General features: G+C 35.3%; 1 protein-coding gene across 1 annotated transcript in view; it reads right to left on the reverse strand.

The window, feature by feature from the left end:
- The window catches only part of RNF4 (ring finger protein 4), a 76,116-nt gene that overhangs the window by 16,808 nt on the left and 36,931 nt on the right, over positions 1 to 22,377 (reverse strand). Inside the window, exons 2-3 of the mRNA XM_051966314.1 lie at positions 12,890 to 13,010; positions 11,635 to 11,714 (exon numbers count right to left, since the gene is read on the reverse strand). Of these exons, the coding sequence (XP_051822274.1) occupies positions 11,635 to 11,714; positions 12,890 to 13,010 (201 nt within the window). The remainder of the gene's footprint in view (positions 1 to 11,634; positions 11,715 to 12,889; positions 13,011 to 22,377) is intronic.

Here is a 22,377-nt window from a genome sequence, read left to right on the forward strand (position 1 = left end):
CTGATTTAATCAATCTGGAGGGCCATTTGGAACTATGCCCAAAAGGTTATAAAACTGCATACCCTTTGAGTTAGTAACACCACTAATTAGGTGATCATAAAAAAGGGAAAAGGACTCATATGCATGAAAATATTTGTAACAGCTCTTTTTGTGGTGGCAAGGAATTGGAAAGTGAGGGAATACACATCAATTGAGGAATAGTTGAACAAACTGTGATATATAAATATAATGGAATACTATTATGCTATAAGAAATGATAAGTAGTCAAAAAATCCTGGACTTAACATACTGATGTTCAGTGAGATCAGCAGAATCAGAACACTGTACACAATAAACAGCAACACTCTGCAACAATTTTGACAGATGTAGCTCTTCTCATTGTGTGGGAAAAGGTGAAAAACTTACAGTGCATATTGATTAGAAACTGTTAGCTAAAGTAGATCAAGCCTATAGGCCTTAGTTTCGGCTTCTCAGGAGTCATGTGATTTTAGATAAGGCCTGGACTTTACATTCCACTGTCCAACGTGGTTGAAGAAGCTGTATATCCCTTTGTCTATTACATTCCACTGGCCAACTAGGGGAACAGTAGACTTACGTGACCAATCACAACATATAGAGGGGGGGATTTTGGAGGTTCTTTGTCTGAAATGTATAAAAGCTGTAAGCACTTTCAAGGCTCTGGCCCTATCCTGCTGTGAAATTTGGCTCACAGACCAGGATGAGGTCCATTTCTCGAGATTCTAATAATTCTGCTTTCTGGCGTGATCTCGGTAGTAGTCAATTTGGGTAGGTCTTTTTGTCCCAAACATCATCAATAAAATGATCTAAGACAATTCCAAAGACTCATGATGGAAAATACTAACCACATGCAAAAAAAGAACTGTGGAATCTGAATTAAGATTAAAGCATGCCATTTTCACTTTTTTGTTTGCTTTTTCTTTCTCCAGATTGTTCTAGTTCTGATTCTTCTTTTACAGCATGACTAATGTGAAAATATATTTAATATGATTGCACATTTATATGCTATATTAGATTGCTGTCTTGGGGTAAGGGAGGATGCAAAGGAAAGGAGGGGAAAAAATTGGAACTTAAATCTTATAAAAGTGAATGCTGAAAACGATCTTTTTATGTAACTAGAAAAAATAAAAGATAATTAAGTGGAGGGGTTGTTATAAATGATTTATCCATCACTCCAAAGTGATAGGGAGTATAAATGTTATCCCCATTTTACATGTAAGGAAACAGACTACATAATTAAAAGGATGATGATGTGAGGAGAAATGGAGAAGGAGATGGAGGGATAGATTTTGGGGGTAAATCATTTTTTGATTTGAGACACAGGTAGAAACACTCAAGTGGAGATTACAGCAAACAATTAGTAATAAAGGACTGGTTGTTAGAAAGATAAGGTGACTGGAAATATAGTTTGGGAATCATCCCATTAGAGATGATTTTTATATACTCTAATGTTTAACTTATGAAGGGCCATGGAGATGCAGATAGTATTTTTTCCAGTATAAGGCTGGGAGTTAGAAACATAAGTTAGAGTCAAAGAATATTTGTGTGTGTGTGTCTGTGTGTGTGTGTGGGTAAGGATGACTAAGGGAATATAATAATTCATTACCAACAGGGAGAACTGACAAATGTTTGGATAGAGACAATAACCTGATCAAGACTGTTTTAAATTGATAATTAAAGGAATGGGAGAGGATCAAAATGTCAGAAAAACAATGGAAGAATTCTTACATCACAAGAGAAAGTAACTATGAAGAAATATTTCTTATGGTTGAATTCCCTATATATTCCAATATGCCCAGTAAAGAAGTCGACTGCATAGCAAAGAGAGCACTGGATCTTGCTAGTGAAATCTGCAGAATGAAGGCCTGCTATTCTGGGTCTAAAATTGAGATTTTCAGAACTCAAAGACAAAAGAGGACCAGAACTTATAATCTTGGGTCCTAGGATTGAATTAGTTCTGCTACTGATTACCTATGTGATGTTTTGGTAATTTCACCTCTCTATGTCAAAATTTTACATCTGATCTTTCATAAGAATTGGATAAATGCTATAGCTTTAGTAATTATTAATAAGTAGCAACAACAGCAGTACAAATTAGCCACTGACTAGCTGTATGTAATGATGTTTTAAACTATCTTTTAAAAGTCTGTATTATGCTAAGTGAAATAAACAGAACCAGGAGAGGATTATACATGGCAACAAGAAGATTATACAACAATCAATTCTGATGGCCACAGCTCTTTCCAACAATAAGATGACTGAAGCCAGTTCCAATGCTCTTGTGAAAAAGAAAGCCATCTACACCCAGAGAGAATTGTGGGAACTGAGTGTGGATCATAATATAACAATCTCACTCTTTTTCTTGTTGTCTGCTTGCATTTTGTTTTCTTACTCATTTACTTTCTTTTTCTGATCTGATTTTTTTTGTGCAGCAAGAGAATTGCATAAATATGTTTACATATATTGGATTTAACAAATATTTTAACATGTATAACATATATTGGATTACTTGCCATCTAGGGGAGGGAGTGGGGGGAAGGAAGGCAAAATCTAAAACAAAAGGCTATGCAAGGACTAATATTAAAAAATTATCCATGCATATGTTTTGAAAATAAAATTTTAATTAATTATTAAATTAATTAATTAAAATTAATACTAATAATAAAGAAAATTGCAAAAATAAAATAAAATAAAATTCTGTATTAAAATGACACTGATTTCTACCAAACAAAAGTCCCTCATTTGAGGTGGTCCCATAGGAAGATTGCATAGCAGTTCAGCAGAACAAAAGATGTTAAAATACTTAATTTCCCATAATCTCATAAGACATTCCTCTAATAGAAATCTCAAGTCTGAAGGTATTAATCTTCTTATAATAAGATCCTAACATCCAGAGACTAAAAGGATTTTTAAAGGTAGGTCTTCTCCTCTAAATCCCGATTTTCAGAGATGACAAAATGGAGGGCCCTGGGAGTCAGGATCTATTTCCCTCCTATCATTTGCAACTTTGGAATACCAAACCTAGAATTTACCAGACTTTAATAGATGTTGCTAATCAACAAGAAATACCTTTATTTCTTCTAATCCTTAATTTATGTAAGCTTATTTCACTATGCATGGGGTCAGATATCCCAGGAAAGCATAAACAAGTCACAGATTCATGATAACCGGCAAAGACAGAAGCCCTCCCTGAAGGTAGAAGCAGACTACCTGAATAGAAAAAACTCTGAGAATTCAGAAAAATTATTTAACTCAATTCAGCAAATTGCCTATTATCTAAGAAAAACAGAAAACGTTTAAATATTAGAAGTGAAAGAGGCCTTACATAATTTACTCTAATACTTACACTTTACAAATAAAAAAGATTTAACTTTTTAAAATATTTAGAATTATACTCCCTTTCTTCATCCCCCCCACCCTCCAGTCAGTCTCAGTGTGACAGACTCTGTCAACATTTTTGCCTATCACTTAACCATCAGCAAAATTAAGTTCACTTAAAGGTAAAAATAAAAAAAAGGAATCCAAGACAATTTTAATTTTACATCAAGTAAAATACAATCACTTATTCAGGCTACAAGAGTTCTACAGCTGGATCTTTAAGGAAGTGGTTTTATAGTAGCTAAACTAATGGTTTTATTCCCAGATGTGTTTTCATCAGCTTTCATCACTTAGGGGGACTTGATTATAGCTCTGGAGAATTAAGCACTCTTCTTTTTGCAATATTTCTTTGCTTAGTTAGAAAATGATGTTGTGAGATTATAATAAAGGAAACGTTGCAGAAGTATCATAAATTTTCCTTTCTTCCTTATGTGTACACTTTCCAAGTGTACATATAAGACACTATCTCTTAACTCTAAATTTGGTCCTAAAATATCCTGACAAATTTAGGGAATAACAGATGATGATCTGTCCATTTTTAATAAATCTGATGTTTAATTAGTTAAAAGATATTTATTTCCAGGCATAGGAATAAGATTTCATTTTATGCCCTTTGATGATTTTATAATTTTCACTTCCATAATATTTTGAAATGTATTAAATTATACAATTAACATAACCTGCCTATGTTAATTATAATTTCTTAAGAGTTGCAGGAAAAACTTGTTTGAAAATCATGGAATCTTTATATTGAAAATTAGAAGGGACAATATTACATGGAATGTATCTATTTTAAAACCTTATAAATATAAAATTTTGTAATCTGTCTACTCACACCTAATTTTATAAGAGTTCACTAGACAAACTTGTTCTTATTCCTAAAGTCAACTTTGAATATATTATCATAAACTGAAGATCCCTGTTTAACTTTAGCAGTTGATCCTAAGAGGAAAAGATAGAAAGAGCCTCTCCTATCTTATCTCACACACTAACCCAGAGTCACAAAGGAGAGAAAGCACCAGGTGGCAACCATAGGTTACTCAGATCCCGCTTGGAAAACAGTAATTGGCAGCTGACTTGCGTTAAGGGCTCAGGAGAGAAGCTAGATGTAGGTCAGCCAAATGTTTATTTTTAAAGTAACATTTCCACAAATCATACACTGTAATCCCCTTCTAAGGTTGTAAATGTTCAGTAATAAAAACTAGGCAAGGCCACATGGTATGACAAGAGCCAAGAGAATCTAGCAAATGCTAAATCAAAACAACATGGTCACATTTACCTGTAAAGTACTTATTAATATTTGTTATGAAATCACAAACCTCTAAATGTTCCTCAGAATATTAGCTTAAGTCCTAAGGTATATTTCCTAATTCCTTCTTGATTCTAAGGCTGATTCACTGAACCTACTCTGCCATTCTGTCTCTCCAACTAATATATTTTATTTTATAATCAATTTCTAGCTCTTTAAGAGAAATTCAAAAAGCTAAAACATATGGACATAAGTGAATATGAACAATTTTATTGCAAAGTCTTGCTAAATTATGGAAGAAAAGAGTCCTAAAGTAATAGCTCAGAAGACAACAGACTGACAAGTAATTGATAAGCTCAATGAAGCAGTTCCAATATTGACTCTTACCCTTAAGTGATTATATATACACCCTTTGATCCAGTAATGCCTTTATTAGATCTATACTCTGAAGAGATCACAGAAAATGGAAAAGGACCTATATGTACAAATATACTTATGGCAAAGATTAGTAATTAAAGGGATGGTTCATCAGTTGGGAAATAGCTGAATAACTTGTAGTATATGATCATGATATAGTACTATTGTGCCACAAAAAATAACAAGGAAGTGGTTTCAGAAAACCATGGCAAAACCAAAATGAACTGACACAAAGTAAAAAAAGAAGAACCAAGAGATCATTATGTACAGTGACAGCACTGTTGTAATGATGAACAACTGTGAAAGACATGGGTACTTTCCTCTATATAGAAATCCAAGAGAATTCAGGACTCATGATGAAAAATTCTGAGCACAAATTGAAGTATAGTTTTCTCATCTTTTTTATTTTTTTACAATATGGCTAATATGGAAATGTTTAGTTTGATTTAATATATATAATTATCATATGGTTTGCCTTTTCAGTGCGTGAGGAAAAGATGGGCAAGAGGGACAGAATATGAAACTCAAAATTTAAAAAGAACACTGAAAACAAACATTTAAAAAAAAAAAAAACTCAATGATGGACTAGGTGACACAGTGGTCAGAAAGAGTACAGGACCCAGAGTTATCTGAGGGCAAATCTAGTCTCAGATAATTATTAGCTGTGTGATCCTGGGCAAGTCATTTGTCTAAATCAATCAATACTTTTAATAAATACTTACTATACATCAGGCTCTCTGCTAAGGATAGAGGATACAAAAAGCCAGTTCTTGCCCTCAAGTAGCTTACAACTTACAGAGAAAACAACGTGTGTGTGTGTGTGTGTGTGTGTGTGTGTGCGCGCGCACACATATATACACGTCTTCTCTATTAAGTTGTAAGCTACACACAAACACACACACACACATATATGATAAACAGGACATTATTAACAGATAGAGCACTGAAATTAAGAGGGATCAGGAAAGGTTTCTTGTAAAAGATAAGACACTATTTCCTTCCACAGCAATAGGGAAGGAGGGGATGAGGAAGCATTTGGGGTAAAGAAAATGGGTTCTGTTTTGGATATAATGAATTTAAGGGGACATACAGTTCAAGATGACTAAAAGGCGGGTGGAAATGTGAGACTGAATGTTAACACAGAATTTTGGGCAGGTAAGATAGATTTCAGAATCATTAGTATAAATCACTGAAAGCTGGTGATAAAGTAGTATAGAAGGAGAAAAAGTAGGATAGACATGTAGGAGGAAAAAAAGCAGGCATAGGGCAGAACCATGAAGGATACCGATGGTTCCAAAGTGTGATCTGAAAAAGGATAAAATGGTGATAAAGTTGTCAATAAATCAATAAATTAAGAATCTACTCTGTGATCTTAAAGGACGGAAAGGGACCCACATGTACAAAAATGTTTGTGACAGCCCTTTATGTAGTGGCAAGAAATGAAACTGAGTGGATGCCCATCAGAGAATGGCTGAATAAGTTGTAGTATGTGAATGTTATGGAATATTATCGTTCTGTAAGAAATGACCAGCAGGATGATTTCAGAGAGTCCTGGAGAGACTGACATGCCTGATGCAAAGTGAAGTGAGAAGAACAAGAAGATCATTGTATATGGCAATATCAATATTATACGATGATTAATTCTGATGGGCGTGGCTCTCTTCAGCAATGAGACGATTCAGACCAGTTCCAATTGTTCCATAATGAAGAGAGCCATCGACACTGACAGAGAGAGAGAGAGAGAGAGAGAGAGAGAGAGAGAGAGGCCTGTGGGAACTGAGTGTGGACCACAACATAGCATTTTTACTCTCTGTTGTTTGCTTGTATTTTTTCTTTCTAGATCTGATTTTTCTTGTGCAGCAAAATAACTGTATAAATATGTATACATGTATTGGAATACCTGCCATCTAGGGGAGGGGATAGGGGGAAGGAGGGGAAAATTTGGAACCGAAGGTTTTGCAATGTCCATGTTGAAAAATTGCCCAACAACAACAACAATCTACTTTGTGCCAGGAGCTGTGAAAGGAGAACCAGGAGAGAATCATGTTCCAAAAACCTAGAGAGAAGAAATTATCTAGGAGGAATGATTGATCAATAGAATTAAATGCTGGAAAAGAAGAGATCAACAAGAATGAGATAATCAGCTTGGCAACTAAGAGACTGGTGGCAACTTTGGAGAAAACAGTTTTGATGGAATAATAAGGCCAGAAGCCAGATTACAAGGAGTTAAGAAAGAGAAAGGATAGGAAAATAGAGGCATCTGTTATGCAAAGTTTAGCTACTAAGGAGCAGAAGAGATATAAGATATGGATGGAAGAATCAAATGAATTTGATGATCAAATGAAATTGAAATCCTCCTTTTTCAGGAGGAGAGAAGACTCGGGTATATTTATAAGCCTTAAAAATGAGCTATCAGGAAGAGAAAGACAGAAAATAAATGAAAGAGTGAATGATGCAGAGGGCAAGCTAATGGAAGAGATTGTCCTTAATTATCATCATGTGAGATAGCAGTGAAGGAGATAGAGGCAAAAGGAACTTGTGTTATAGGAAATGAAGTTTCCAATGAACAAGTCAAGATTCTCAGCTGACGAGGTAGGGGACAGGGATCTATGGCAGGTTTCAGAGGATGAAAAAGCTTGGGAGAGTGAGCTAAGAGAGGGGAAAGAGGAGAACGCCCTCACAGAAATGAGGGCCTCCGGGAGGCATGTGACAAGAGTCATCCAGAGCAGCTGGGTGACAGAGGGAGGTGAGGCTCTTAGAGCGTGGCCAGGTCCAAGGATTCCCAGAAGGCAGACAATGTAGCATGGAGCTGGTGATCAGTGAACCAAGAAAGGGAAAAGAGGCAGGCCTAGCTAGTGCAGGGGAGAATTGAGGAGGGGTCATTTCACTGAAGTTTAAGGTGAGGACAGAGAGGTTCTATTCGGGAAGACAGAAGGAGAGGTAAAAAGCCAATAGAGTGTGGTCAGATAAGGAGACTTTGGAATCGGAGGTACAGATTTGATGATAAGATCAAGCCTTAGTTAACTCATCTGTAAAATGGGGATAGTATTAGCACCTACTTCTCAGAGCCATTGTGAGGATTAAATGAGCCAGTATCTATAAAGCACTTAGCACAGTGTCTTGGAAATAAGTGATATAAAAATGTTGCCATTGTTATCCTTCCTTCCCTTTCCCTCCTTCTCTTCTCTTTTCTCCCATTCTTCCTCTCCTTCTGCCCACATATGGAATCATACTTTTATTTATGCATAATTTGCCCAAAGGAGTATAAATTTTGATCACTGAAATTTCACAAGTTATCTTGGGGTTTCCTGGAGAGAGTGCTTTTTAAGGGCTAGGCGTTAAACTCAAATCACTCTGGCTCTCATTGATTGTTCAATAACAGGTTCCAGGCCAAGCTCCTCTTGGTCTCTGTTTGGGTCCTGATTGGCTTAGAGTGACTCTAAATAGCAATTTTTCTATTCTACTCTTGAAGGTCTTCACCTCCCAGATAGAGTTTTTAAGAATAGATAAAAGAGGCCATTATTTGCCTCAGTTATCTAACCTAATTATTGAATGCGCACAGCCTCAGTCAAATTAAGAACTGTTAAAAACATTATCTTAAAAAGGCCAAGGTCTCCCACTGCATGCAGAGCCATCACCAGTTATCTTTCACTAGTCATTTTTATCTATAGACCCAGTGGCTTTGAAGCTGAAAGGAATTTGAGAGACTGAATCCAATCACCTCAATTTTCAGATGCAGAAACCAAGGATCTAAGAAACTGAGTTGGTCATGGTCATATGAATACTAAGATGCAAATCTAGGACTTAAAATCTAATTCTAAATCTAATGCTATTTCCTACATTAATTAGAAAGTCAACATCTTTTAACCTATGGCACTAGGAGAAAAGCAATACAGTAAAGACAACCAGATCAGCTTGCACTGTGTTCCAGATTCTGCCCTGCTTTGTCTGTGACCAGTGGGGCGGAAGGTGGGGGTGGGGGTGAGGACATCATTTGGCCTAAATTGCTAAGATCCATCCCAGTTCTGCCTGCCTTTCATTCTAAGTTTTTTCATCATAACCTACTAACTTTCCCAAGAGAGACCAAGCACTGGGAGTTATCAGAATAAATAAAGCACAGAGATTAAGGCAAGTCTATTATAACAATGTTAATTTATACTACAAATCAATAAGCTTATTTTAAAGTACTATGAAATGAAAGGAAGGCCAAATTACTTCTAGTATGATGTGTGGCACCATTAGACCAGGTAATAAAGGGACTGATTTTTTTAGGGCTGAAGAGTGATTAGATTCTTTGTTAAGGAAAAGAATTCATTATTTGATAAAAACTGCTGGGATAATTGGAAATTAGTATGGCAGAAATTAGGCATGGACCCACACTTAATACCATATACCAAGATAAGATCAAAATGGATCCATGACCTAGGCATAAAGAACGAGATTATAAATAAATTAGAGGAATATAGGATAGTTTATCTCTCACACTTGTGGAGGAGAAAGAAATTTGTGACCAAAGCTGAACTAGAGACCATTACTGATCACAAAATAGAAAATTTTGATTACATCAAATTAAAAAGCCTTTGTACATTCAAAACTAATGCAAACAAGATTAGAAGGGAAGCAACAAACTGGGAAAACATCTTCACAGTTAAAGGTTCTGATAAAGGCCTCATTTCCAAAATATATAGAGAACTGACTCAAATTTATAAGAAATCAAGCCATTTTCCAATTGATAAATGGTCAAAGGATATGAACAGACAATTTTCAGAGGATGAAATTGAAACTATTACCACTCATATGAAAGAGTGTTCCAAATCATTATTGATCAGAGAAATGCAAATTAAGACAACTCTGAGATACCACTAAACACCTGTCAGATTGGCTAAGATGACAGGAAAAAATAATGATGAATGTTTGGAGGGGATGCGGGAAAACTGGGACACTAATGCATTGTTGGTGGAGTTGTGAACGAATCCAACCATTCTGGAGAGCAATCTGGAATTATGCCCAAAAAATTATCAAATTGTGCATACCCTTTGATCCAGCAGTGTTTCTATTGGGCTTATATCCCAAAGAAATACTAAAGAAGGGAAAGGGACCTGTATGTGCCAAAATGTTTGTAGTAGCCCTATTTGTAGTGGCTAGAAACTGGAAAATGAATGGATGCCCATCAATTGGAGAATGGCTGGGTAAATTGTGGTATATGAATGTTATGGAATATTATTGTTCTGTAAGAAATGACCAGCAGGATGAATACAGAGAGGACTGGAGAGACTTACATGAACTGATGCTAAGTGAAATGAGCAGAACCAGGAGATCATTATACACTTCAACAACGATATTGTATGAGGACATATTTTGATGGAAGTGGATTTCTTTGACAAAGAGACCTGAGTTTCAATTGATAAATGACGGACAAAAGCAGCTACACCCAAAGAAAGAACACTGGGAAACGAATGTGAACTATCTGCATTTTTGTTTTTCTTCCCGGGTTATTTATACCTTCTGAATCCAATTCTCCCTATGCAACAAGAGAACTGTTCGGTTCTGCAAACATATATTGTATCTAGGATATACTGCAACATATCCAATATATAAAGGACTGCTTGCCATCTAGGGGAGAGGATGGAGGGAGGGAGGGGAAAAAAATTGGAACAGAAACGAGTGCAAAGGATAATGTTGTAAAAAAAAAAAAAAAAAATTACCCTGGCATGGATTCTGTCAATATAAAGTAATTATTAAATAAAAATTAAAAAAAATACTAGAGTGCTATAGATCTTGATTACTGTCTGGCTTTTGTCTTGCCAATTGACTTTGATCACTCTGAAAGAGAGAGTGAGGCTGATGAATTTGCACAACTCAGTATGATCTATATCAGAATATTTGCTGCCTTGGGGTGAGGGGAGGGAGGGAGAAAAATTTGGAACTCAAAACCTTGCAAAAATTGTTGAATGTTGAAAACTATCTTTACATGTAATTGGGAAAATAAAATACAATTGAATGTGGAAAAAAAAAAAAAAAAGATTCTTTGTTAAGAAACATTTATTTCCAAAACAGGGAATCACATTTCTGTATCTTTGTTTATACAACTAGATGTCCTTCTAGTACTTAAGTACTAGGTTCTAAGGCAGGGGTCCTCAAACTATGGCCCGTGGGCCAGATGCAGCAGCCGAGGATGTTTATCCCCCTTATCCAGGGCTATGAAGTTTATTTAAAGGCCCACAAAACAAAGCTTTTGTTTTTACTATAGTCCGGTCTTCCAACAGTCTGAGGGACAGTGAACTAGCCCCCAATTTTAAAAGTTTGAGGACCCCTAGGCTAAGGCATTACATCTTTCATCTTTGCTAACAGAGCAATAATACTTGACATCTCTATAGCTCTTTAAAGTTTGCAAGTTTATATACATGATATACCATGTGAACAATAATTTGTTGGCTGAAGTATATAATAAATATTACTGTTCTTCTGAAAGTCATTTATATATCAGATGTGACAGGCACTAGGATCAGTTTTATTGCCCAGGTACCTAAAATCTGATAGCCTCTACCTCAATCTGTACTATTGATGCTTACCACCACAGAATCATTGTGAGTCAGATCCACTACCACCGGTTCAGTAGATTCACAGGTGAGGTCCACCACCTCTTCTCCAGCTTAAAAAAAAAAGCATTTTACAAGTATCAGGAAAACTGACAAAAAAAAGTTCATTCCCCGGTACCCATTCAAATTTGACTCTAGAGAATCAGAGAAGTTATCAACACAGATGTATTAATATTACATCTCTCTAGTTAACCACCAGGCCCTTTTATGCCCTTTTACCAGCTAGTCTGCCCTGCCTTGAGCCTGGAATTCAGGACAATCTGTAGAACCCTAAGGATTATATCAACACTCCCTTACAAACTTAGAAACTTCAGTAAAGAATAGCTCCCTGAAGGCAACATTGGTCTTTATTATGACTGATTACAAGTATCACCAAAAACTCATGCTTAGGAGGGAGCAACACAATAAAATCTGCAAATAGCCAATGTTTGTGGGATTTTTTTTTAATCCTTAATATAAAATAGAAATAACTGAATTATCAGAAGCATAGTTACAATATTACTATTACAAGGCTCCTAGCAATGACTTCAAATTATTCCACAAAGTAAAAGTGATTTGAAAAAGTGCTGCCTTTTCTGGAAAACTTTTCCTTTCTCTCCCCCCCCCTTTTCCCCTGAGGCAATTGGGGTTAAGTGACTTGCCCAGGGTCACACAGCTAGGAAGTGTTAAGTGTCTTGAGGTCCAGTCCTCCTGACTTCAGGGCTGGTGCTCTATCCACTGCACCACCTAGCTGCCCCTGGAAACCTTTAAGATTCTTTTGAAGCAGGGAAGACAAGATGACCACACCCATAAGGCCAGCTCAATATAAAATCCTTTCCCTAACCCCTTGTATTGTCAATTCTGTGGCTTTAGAATTTTCCTATAACATAGAGCTTTATGTCTCCCCTTAATAAAAAAAAAAAAAAAAAAAAAAAAAAAAAAACCAAGGAAGAAGGTTATGGGCTTTCATGAAGATAACAGCAAAATAAAAGGATAAATTTAAAAGAGAGAGAGAGCCCATTACATTGCAAATCTCATACACTATGGTTTCCAGTTAAGCCAAACTCTCATAGTTTTCAAGTTTTAGAAACTTTGGAATATTTTGGGACAAAAACAACACTGTAAGAAATGATTATAAAAATTTTGGCTTTAAATTATGAAGAAAAAATGTTAATGATAGGAAGTTTCCAAAATAATTTTCAACATTTTAGTTCCTGTAATATTTTTCCAATTTGATTTGTACACTTACCACTTTCTACAAGTTCTATTGGCTCAACTTCTGAAGTCATCTCCATAGCTGGACCTACTAATCGTTCTCGTTTTTGAGACTGCCTGGAATTTATTGTTCCACCTCGGCGCTTTCTTTGAATCTATTAAGGATAAAAATAAATTAAGTGATTAATAAAAAGATCCCAATATAAGACTTCATATAGATATATATTTCAAGTTTGGCATTTGAGGTTAACAATCTATTTCCCAAGTCCAGGACGAGGAGATATAGATAGGAAGCAGATCCCATAATAAGACGAGAGTGATTTTGGGAAGACAAATTCTGTATGTGAAATGGTAGCTAAAAAAAATTTATAATAACAGTTCCTAATTTAATGTTTTAAAATTTATAAAGCCACAGGCACTGCATCTGGAATATTACTTCATTTTAAAGACACTGAAAGCTGAAATATAACCAGAAAAGGACAAATAGGATGGTAAGGGAACAAAAGACCATACTATCTTAGGACAAGTTAAAGAACTGGGAAATTTTAACATAAAAAGAAAAATTAGAGGGAGGCTGATTTCAGGTCAATAAGAAAAAAAATTTCCTAACAATATGAGTTGTCCAAAAAAAGATGGTAATTTACCAGTTACCAAAGTTATTCAAATGGAATCTAGATCAGAAGTATCAAATGCAGAACAGCAACACTTCTGAATACCACAGGAACCAGATAAAAATAGAATTAGAAAAAAATTATCAAAATAAATACAATAAAAGACAGATGACATTAATATGTTGTTTTCTAAGTCATATTGACTTTACACACAATTTTACATATCCTTTACACACAGTTTAGTTGCCCCTCTTACTATTTGAATTTGACAGTCCTAGCCTACCTGACTACAGGACTTAGGATTTGGGTCGAGATTGAACCAGATAAACTTTCAGGTCCCATCTAACTGTAATTCTTTGATTTTTATGAACACAACTGGCTTTAAATTACAAATAAAATTCTTGGTTACACATTTTAGAATCCCTTTCAAGGTGCTCATCATTCTTTTGGAGATCTATATAGTTTTTTGATTTTTCTTTGTTACCCTACTTGTTCAATTTTCCTTTTGCTATGATCAAATGAAATAAAGTCCATTTCAACATAATTGCTCAGAATTTTTTGTTTGAAAGAACTGAACAAATAGTGATACATCTGATACATACTAAAGCATACTTTCATGCTACAATTTGCTATTTTATCAACTGAAATCCTAGTAGCACTTAAAAAGCTGGTAAGGCTCCAAATATAGTGGAGTAATGGGTGATGTATATAGTTTAATGTAGAACACAGCTCACTATGGAGAGGTTCCTTAAGAGAGGGCCAGTTATCAGTCAATTATTTGTTTAAATCAGGATGATCGCATATCCTAAAGTGTAAGAGGACTGCAATCACAATTTGAGATAGAATGGACCTTACAAGTCCTTTATTCTAACTTTTTACTGAAAAGGAATCTTCTCTTTAACAGCCCTGGTGAAGATCCAACAGAAACTCTGTCTGAAAGCTTAAATAACAGGGAACCCATTATTTCCTAAGGAAATTCTTCTTACTTTGGGACAAGCTCAGAATTTGTTTTTATATTCAGATGAAACCTGTCTCTCTGCAAATTCTGCCCACCACTCCAAGGTTTACAATTTGGGGCTGAAGAAAATAAATCTAATTCATTTTCCACATGAAGATCCTTCAGACAGCTATGTTATCTCCTCTAAATCTTCTCTTTTGGCTAAACACTCTCAGTTCTTTCACCTAGTACAGAGTATGACTTAAATAAATGCCTGTTGATCTGTATTTTTACTAGAAGTACTAAGGAAAATGTAGAACACCATAAGGTAAAAACAGATCAAAGGAGCATGCACTAGACCTTCAGGTCCAAAATGATCTATGAATCCCTGTTCTTTGGGTACAACTAACTCATTATCTTATTCACAGAACTATAGGAAAAAAGACTGTGAAATGCCCCACCAAAATCTACAGTAAATTCCTGATCTACCATCCAGAAGCCTTGTCCAAGGAAACAATCAATGCTATATATTATAGCTTTATTTAGTCCTGGAAAAGTCACTGGCCTGCTTTTGACTTTGACCCTCTCATTTGCAAATTATTCCAAGATGTCCTTTGATTATAGCCCTTTATTCAATCCACTATCTAAAATCAATTGAAAAGCATTCAAATGAACACATTACTTCTCTTCAAAGTTTTTAATGGAAAGAGAAATACCTAAATCACAAAATTCTGTGACTGTGACAAAATATGCTAATAATTCACAGACTGATCAGTTTCTCTTTGTTTACTACTTATGCGTTCTTACCCTTAGCTTACTGATATAAAATAAGGGATGATGGCTGGATATCTAAATAAATCTAATAATCACCTGCACAGAGATGGAAATCGAATCTATGAGTAGTAATTTTACTAAGTGAAACAGTACAAAAAAGAGGTCCAGAGCATTCTTGATTGATACCCATGATTATATAACAGAGAGATCTATCCAAGAAGCCTGAGATGAGAATGAAAAGAATCAGAAGAGTGCAGCATTTCTAAAATCTACAACGAAAGGAATAGATCAAGGAGTAACAGGGCAATTAATGGTATCAATAGCTATGGAGAGGCAAAGAAGGATCAGGATTAACAAAAAACTATTAGGTTTCGCAATGAGGAGATCACTAATAACTTTGGGGAGAGTTCTTTCACTTGGAAGTCAGAATGTAGTATTAGAAAGTGGGAGGAAAAAATGAAGGAATAAATTACAGATGGTATTGCTCATTACCTTTTATTAGCCATGAAAAGGGAGAGAGAGATAGCTAACAGGGAAGGACCAAATCAAATGAGTTTTTCATGCCTGGATGAAAAATTCCAAGAGAATAATAATAGTTCAATCTTAACACAACTTATATCCATTTAGATATCTGTATTTGTGTACACCATGCTTGATGCTATAGGAAAGACAAGTAAGGTAAGATGTGGTTTTGCCGTTCAAGAAACATAATCTAACAGGATGAGGCTGAAGTATATGGACATGAAATAATAGTGTAGAAAGAATTTTGAATTTTGAGTGAGCTAGACTTGGATTCAAAACAATGTGGCACACATCAAAATTTAAAGACTCCTTCAGTTCCTGTGTGTATTCTGAGGGATACATTTTCTTCTAGTGTCCTTGGTGAATGATGTAAGGTCTCGTCGCAAGTGGCTTAATATTTTCAAAAACCTTTTGTGTGCTAAAAATGAATACGCAATCCATTATCATGAAAAAGTCTATGAATACCTATATGACACACATACATCTGGAAACAAGTTTATAAAAGGTGCTTAATTAAATATCTTCAAATCTCATTAAATATATAATCCAATTAAATAAATAAGATATACTACATATCATAATTAATTTGTAACAAATACAAATATTAATTTTCAAAAGTGGAATCTATTCTAAATACAATCTAAAATTATGTTTAGGGCTAATTAACTAACAGCAATAAGATGTGAACACATTTTTCATCCCCAGTACATTGTAAATTTCTTAAGAACCAAGCCTATGTTATAGCTATAGCTATAACAGTATCCACACTGTTTTGAACACAGTAGGGAATTTGATGTATGTCTGCTGAATGGGACAAAATGTCTAAATCCCATTTCACATTATAATTTGAGTTGGAAAGGACCTTAAAGATTTCTTAATACATCATACCTTCAATAACTTTTCATTACCTATAGAATATAGTACAACTTCCTGAATCCAGCACTCAAGATTCTCCATACCCTCTTTCCAACCTTATCTCATATTACTCCTCTAATTCACTCACATTGCCTCAAACAGAACTGTCTCCCTAGCAATATTTGACTGCTGAATTCCTCATTGCCTTTAGGGCAAAGCTAAGGTCTTCCTCTATCTACTATCCATCTCCAGAAGATGATCTCTTACTTTACGAGCTGTCTTCACTAATCTCACTCTACCTTGTACTTGTGTATACTAGGATCAAAGATTCAGGGCTACAAGGGGCCTTCAGGATTCAACAAATCCAATTTCCTTATTTTGTAATCAAGAAAAGGAGAGAAATCCAGAGAAATTGTGTATGTGTGTGAAAGAGAATATATGCCAAAAGCGAGTTAACTAGAAAGAGATGAAATTTGAACATGTCTTTCTCTTTTGTATATTCTGTACTATTAAGAACCAGGTATGTGTATTTACACTGCTTTGAACGGACACAATCAATGTCCCAACCAGTCTAATCCCACATTTAAAGATTTATGTTTTTATATAACCCTTTCCAAATCAATCTCTTCCTCTACCCAACAAGCTATCTCTTTTAACAAATTAAGAGAAAAAAAAACTTTTAGCAAAAATCAATGAACTAATCTATGTGTATCATACTCTACACAGACTCTGCCTTCCCCCTCTCCCCACCCTCCTGCCAAGATTGAACAGAGGTTTAGTTCTTTCTTAACTCTCCTCCAGAGTCACACTTCTTTTATATTCACAAAATGTCATCCTTTTGTTGTTCTTTCAATTATTTTATAGACATGATTTTCCTAGCTTTGCTTTCTTTACTATGAATCAAATCATATAAGTCTTCCCATGCTTCTCTTAAAATTCTTCATCACATATAGCACAATATTTTATTACATTCATATATCACAAATGGTTTAATGCTTTCTCAAATGATAGTGATTTACTTTGTCTTAAATTCTTTAATGTTATGAAAAATACAGGAAAATATTTTGATGTCTATGACCTAGCAGTTGGCATCCCAAGTTAAAATGTGTGGATGTTTTATGTATTTAAACAAAAACAAAAATCTTAATTCTAAATTGATTTCCAGAACAGAAACTCCACTTTCATAAGACTCGGTCAAGACTCAGGTCAGAGAGGTCAAGTCTCTAAGATATTGAAGGTTAGTGAGTTAGACGCAGAACCCTTTCATTCTAGTATTCAGTTCAATATACCACTAAGTAGTTATGAGACAGAGGAGCTTAAACACTGAACTAGTTTAGAGGTCAATATTCTACTTCTGATTCTGGTTCCATGATCTCAGGCAAATGATTTCCTTTCTCTGGGCTTGAGTTTCCTAAATGATGGAGTTGGAATAGATGAATTTTTAAAGTTTTAAGATTATATATCCTTTTTCTTGAAAAATAACAACAATGAGATGATTTCTATGGACTTAAAAAAAAACAAAACAAAACAAAGCAACTTACTGTGCTCATGATGTTTCTCAGCTCCAGAGAAAAATGATATATATATGTATGTGATATATGGCAACAATTAAAATCTTCAAATTCTTATATATGCTTGTAGACCATTTCTTTAGCTTTCATAATAGCCCAAAGTACAGATTTCCAGTAGTTTTAAAACCTGTTTAAAAAAAAAAAGATTATATGTAGATAACTGTTACCTATATCATCAGTAAGATTCAGTTCGACCAGAAAGCTTCTTGGAGAAGTGTTTATACTGCAATGTGTAAAGTGCTTTTGAACTGAATATAGGATCAAAGATTGGCCAGAGAGATCTTAGTTGGCGGTACAATATTAGATTCAATTTATCAAAAAAAAAAACAAAAAACACAAACCACTCCCTATCCCTACCTAGCCCAACTCAAAAACATTAAGTCTGTTAAACATACTATGGACTATACTAGTTGTCCAAGGGAATGAGTCAAAAATTATGTAAAACAGGAATTCTTGACTTAAGAGAATCATCTTCCTCCTCGACCCCTCTCCCACCTCCATAAAACATCCAATATAAGGCTAAACAATTCCTTCTTATACGTGCTATTCAAACTGGATGGGGATTGGGGAGGAAGAGAAGGCAGGTATATTAACACCTGAGGATGGGAGAGGGAAAGAATAGCTGAGGGAATCTGATCAAGGAAAATTCCCAAATAAATGCAAAGTGATACTAATTTGGTTATATAAATAAGCCGTGGTAAACCACACTGTGTTGTCATAAAATCAAAAAGCATTTACTAAGTGCCCACCCTATATCAGGTTCTATGCTAAGTGATGGGAATGAGAAAGCCCAAACTAAACCCAAATACAACAACAACAAAGTCTTTATTTTCAAGGAATCACAATCTAATGAGAGAGACAATAATGCAAATAAAATACAAACAAGATAAATTAGAGATAATTAATAGAGGTAAGAAATCAACATTAAGGAGGAACAGGAAAGCAGTAAGTAGGATTTTAACTAGGACTTGAAGGAAGCCAGCAGCTGGAGATGAGGAGGGAGAAAATTTCAGGTAAGGAGGATAGTTAGTGATAACAATCGGGAGAGTAATTTGTGCAAGGAATAGCAAGGAAACGAATGTCACTAGTTTGAAGGGGTTGGAAGGAATAATGTTGGAAAGATAAGAAGGGGCTAGTTATGAACGACCTTAAAGACCAAACAGAATTTTATATTTAATCCTGAAAGGGATAGGGTGTGTGTGTGTGGTTGTGTATGAGAGAGAGAGAGAGAAAGAGAGAGCCAGCGCGCATGCGAGCTCGCAGGAGAGCACTAGATTTGCATTTTAGGAATACAGATGTGACACCTTACTGGAAGAAGTATCGTAAGAGGGAGAGACTTGAGGCAGGGAGATCAACCAGAAGGCTAGTGTAATAGTCCAGATGACAGCTGATGAGAACTTGAGAGTGTCAACAAAATCAGAGGAAGTGACATATGTGAAAGATGTTAACAAGTTAGAATCAAAATGACTTAGCTATAGATGAAATGTGGAAAGGAGTCAAAGATGATGCCTATTTTGTGAGTGTAGGTGACGATAATGACTGTGGTACCTGCTATCTAGGGAAATTAGGAAGAAGGAAAGTTTTAGAGGAAAAGATCACAAGTTCAGTTTTGGACATAATAAGTCTGTATATGACTGAAAGTCAGCAAAGAAGTTCAGGGTAGATAGGAGGATCTGAGAATCATTAGCATAAAGATGACTGAATACAAGGAAACTAATGAATCCTAATCAAGTAAGAGAGATTAAAAAAGAGAAGCAGGCTTGCAACACAAGAGACACCAATGCTATCAGGTGGGAAGTGGATAAAGATCCAGCAAAGAGGAGGGGGAGCAGAGCCAAGGTGGCAAAGAATAAACATATCTCTATATGAGTTCCTCTGAGTTTCCCTCAGATCAACACCAGATTAAGACTCTGAGCTGATTTTGGAGTCAGAGAACTCACAAATATTTGGAGTGTAAGACATTTCCAGCAGAAGACATTTAGGAAGAACTTCACAAAAGGTCTGTTTCAATTCAGTGGAGGAGGAAGGGAAATGGGGGAGGGAGAAGGTGGGAAGGCTAAGGAGCACACACCCAGTGCAGACAGCCAGGAATAGGGAGCTGGGGGTGGGGAGCCAGGGCATTGTGGCCTCTGCTGGCAGAGGTCTGTCCGGGCACCAGGGAATCTGCTGCGAGGCTCTTAGGCTATTCTGCCCTGGTTACAAGCCAGTGGATCAACAGATTAGCTGAAAAACCCAAAAACAAGTACAAAAGGCAAATTGTGAGCCTCAGAACGCCAGAAAAAGGGAGGAACCTGGCCAGCCTACTCACTCCCGGAATTCAGTCAGCAGCACTGGCCCCAGGGCAAGCTAAAGCACTGTTGCAGTTTGCCTTAAAGTGCAGACCTCAAAATTTAGGGGAAAAAAAAAATAGAGAAAGAGAGGAGCAGACCTCAAACTCTGAGAATCCTAAAGCCAATCATGTCCAGAGGAAGCCCCAGAGAGTGATATGAGTTGGTCCCTTTCTCACAAAGCTCTCTTCGAAGAATTCAAAAAGGATATTAAAAGAGAGTTGGAATAAAAATGGGGAAAGGAAATGAGAACTTTTCAAGAAAGTTTGGAAAAGGAAAAACAGAAATTATCTGAAGAAAACTTAAAAAATAGACTTGATGAAATGGAAAAAGCATATAACTCCTTACAAAATAGTTACAAAAAAGAAACCAATTCACTGAAAAACAGAATCTGTGAAATAGAAAAAAAAAAAAAAAGCAATGAACTTAAAAACACCTTATTTAAAAGTTCAATTGGCCAAATGCAAAATGAGATTAAAAAAAGCTAACTGAAGAAAATAATTCACTAAAAATTAGAATTCAGCAAATAGAAATAAATGACTCATTGAGACTTTAAGAATCAAACAAAATTTTTAAAAATGAAAAAAAATCAAAGAAAATGTAAAATACCTCATTGAAAAAACAAAACAAACAAACAAACAACAACAACAACAACTGACCTGGAAAATAGATGTAGGTAAGAAAATCTAAGAATTATTGGATTTCCTGAAAATCATGATGATAAAAAAAAAGAGCCTAGACATCAACATTTTTCTGGAAATCATCAAGGAAAACTGCCTTAATGTCCTAGAACCAGAGAGTAAATTAGCCATTGAAAGAATTCACCATTCACCTCCCGAAAGAGACCCCAAAATGAAAACTCCAAGAAATATTGTAGCTAAATTTCAGAATTGTCAGATGAAGGAAAAAAATATTACAAGCAGCCAGAAGGAAACAATTCAAATATGGAGGAAACACAATCAGGATTACCCAGGACCTAGCAATTTCTTCTTTAAAAAGAACCAAATAGCCTAGAATCTGATATTTTGAAAGATAAAGGAACTTGGATTAAAGCCAAGAATCAACTATCCAGCAAAACTAAGCATCATCTTTCAGGGGAAAAAAGGAACATTTCATTTATTTCTAATGAAAAGACCAGAACCAAACAGGTCTTCAAATACAGAATTCAAGAGAAGCATAAAAAAACATAAAAAGGAAAAAAAAAAACTTTCTTTTAAAAATTAAAAAGCATATATATATATATCCCTATATAGGAAGATATGTTTAACTCTTGAGTTCTTTATGTCTGTCATGGGTATACTTGGAGGGTGCAGGTATAATCTGATTTTATTTTGATGATATTAAAGATCTATCACAATTGAGGGAAAAAAGGGAGAGGGATGAGCATTGTATTAGATATGTCTCAAAGAGAGAATATCACACATATTTAGCTTCACAGAGATGCTTGTTTCAGACTGTAGGGAAGTAGAAGGGGAAAGGGGAAATGAAAGGGGAAGGCTAATAGAAGAGAAAAAGAAGTAGATGGGGAAAGGGATAAGAAGGGGGGAGGAGCTGACCATCACCTTGAGAGAGATGGTAATCAGAAGCAAAAACTCAGTACTAGGGAAAGGGGAAAAGAGAAAACTATAACTGGGGAGAAACAAGATGGCAGAAAATACAGAGTTAGCAGATACATTTAGAGTAAATATAAAAGGCTGGAGCAGAATCTATTATGTTTCAGGTGAAGTAAAAAAAAAAAAAAAAGCAAGGGTAGCAATGCTGATATCTCAGATCAAACAAAAGCAAAACCAGATCTAATTAAAAGAGATAAAGAAGGAAACTACATTCTACTAAAAGGCACCATAGATAATGAAGTAATATCAAAACTAAACATATATAAACCAAGTGGTAAATCATCCAAATTTCTAGAGAAGTTAAGAGAGCTA

This window comes from Antechinus flavipes, chromosome 6 (genome assembly GCF_016432865.1).
Source record: "Antechinus flavipes isolate AdamAnt ecotype Samford, QLD, Australia chromosome 6, AdamAnt_v2, whole genome shotgun sequence".
Lineage (NCBI taxonomy): Eukaryota > Metazoa > Chordata > Mammalia > Dasyuromorphia > Dasyuridae > Antechinus > Antechinus flavipes.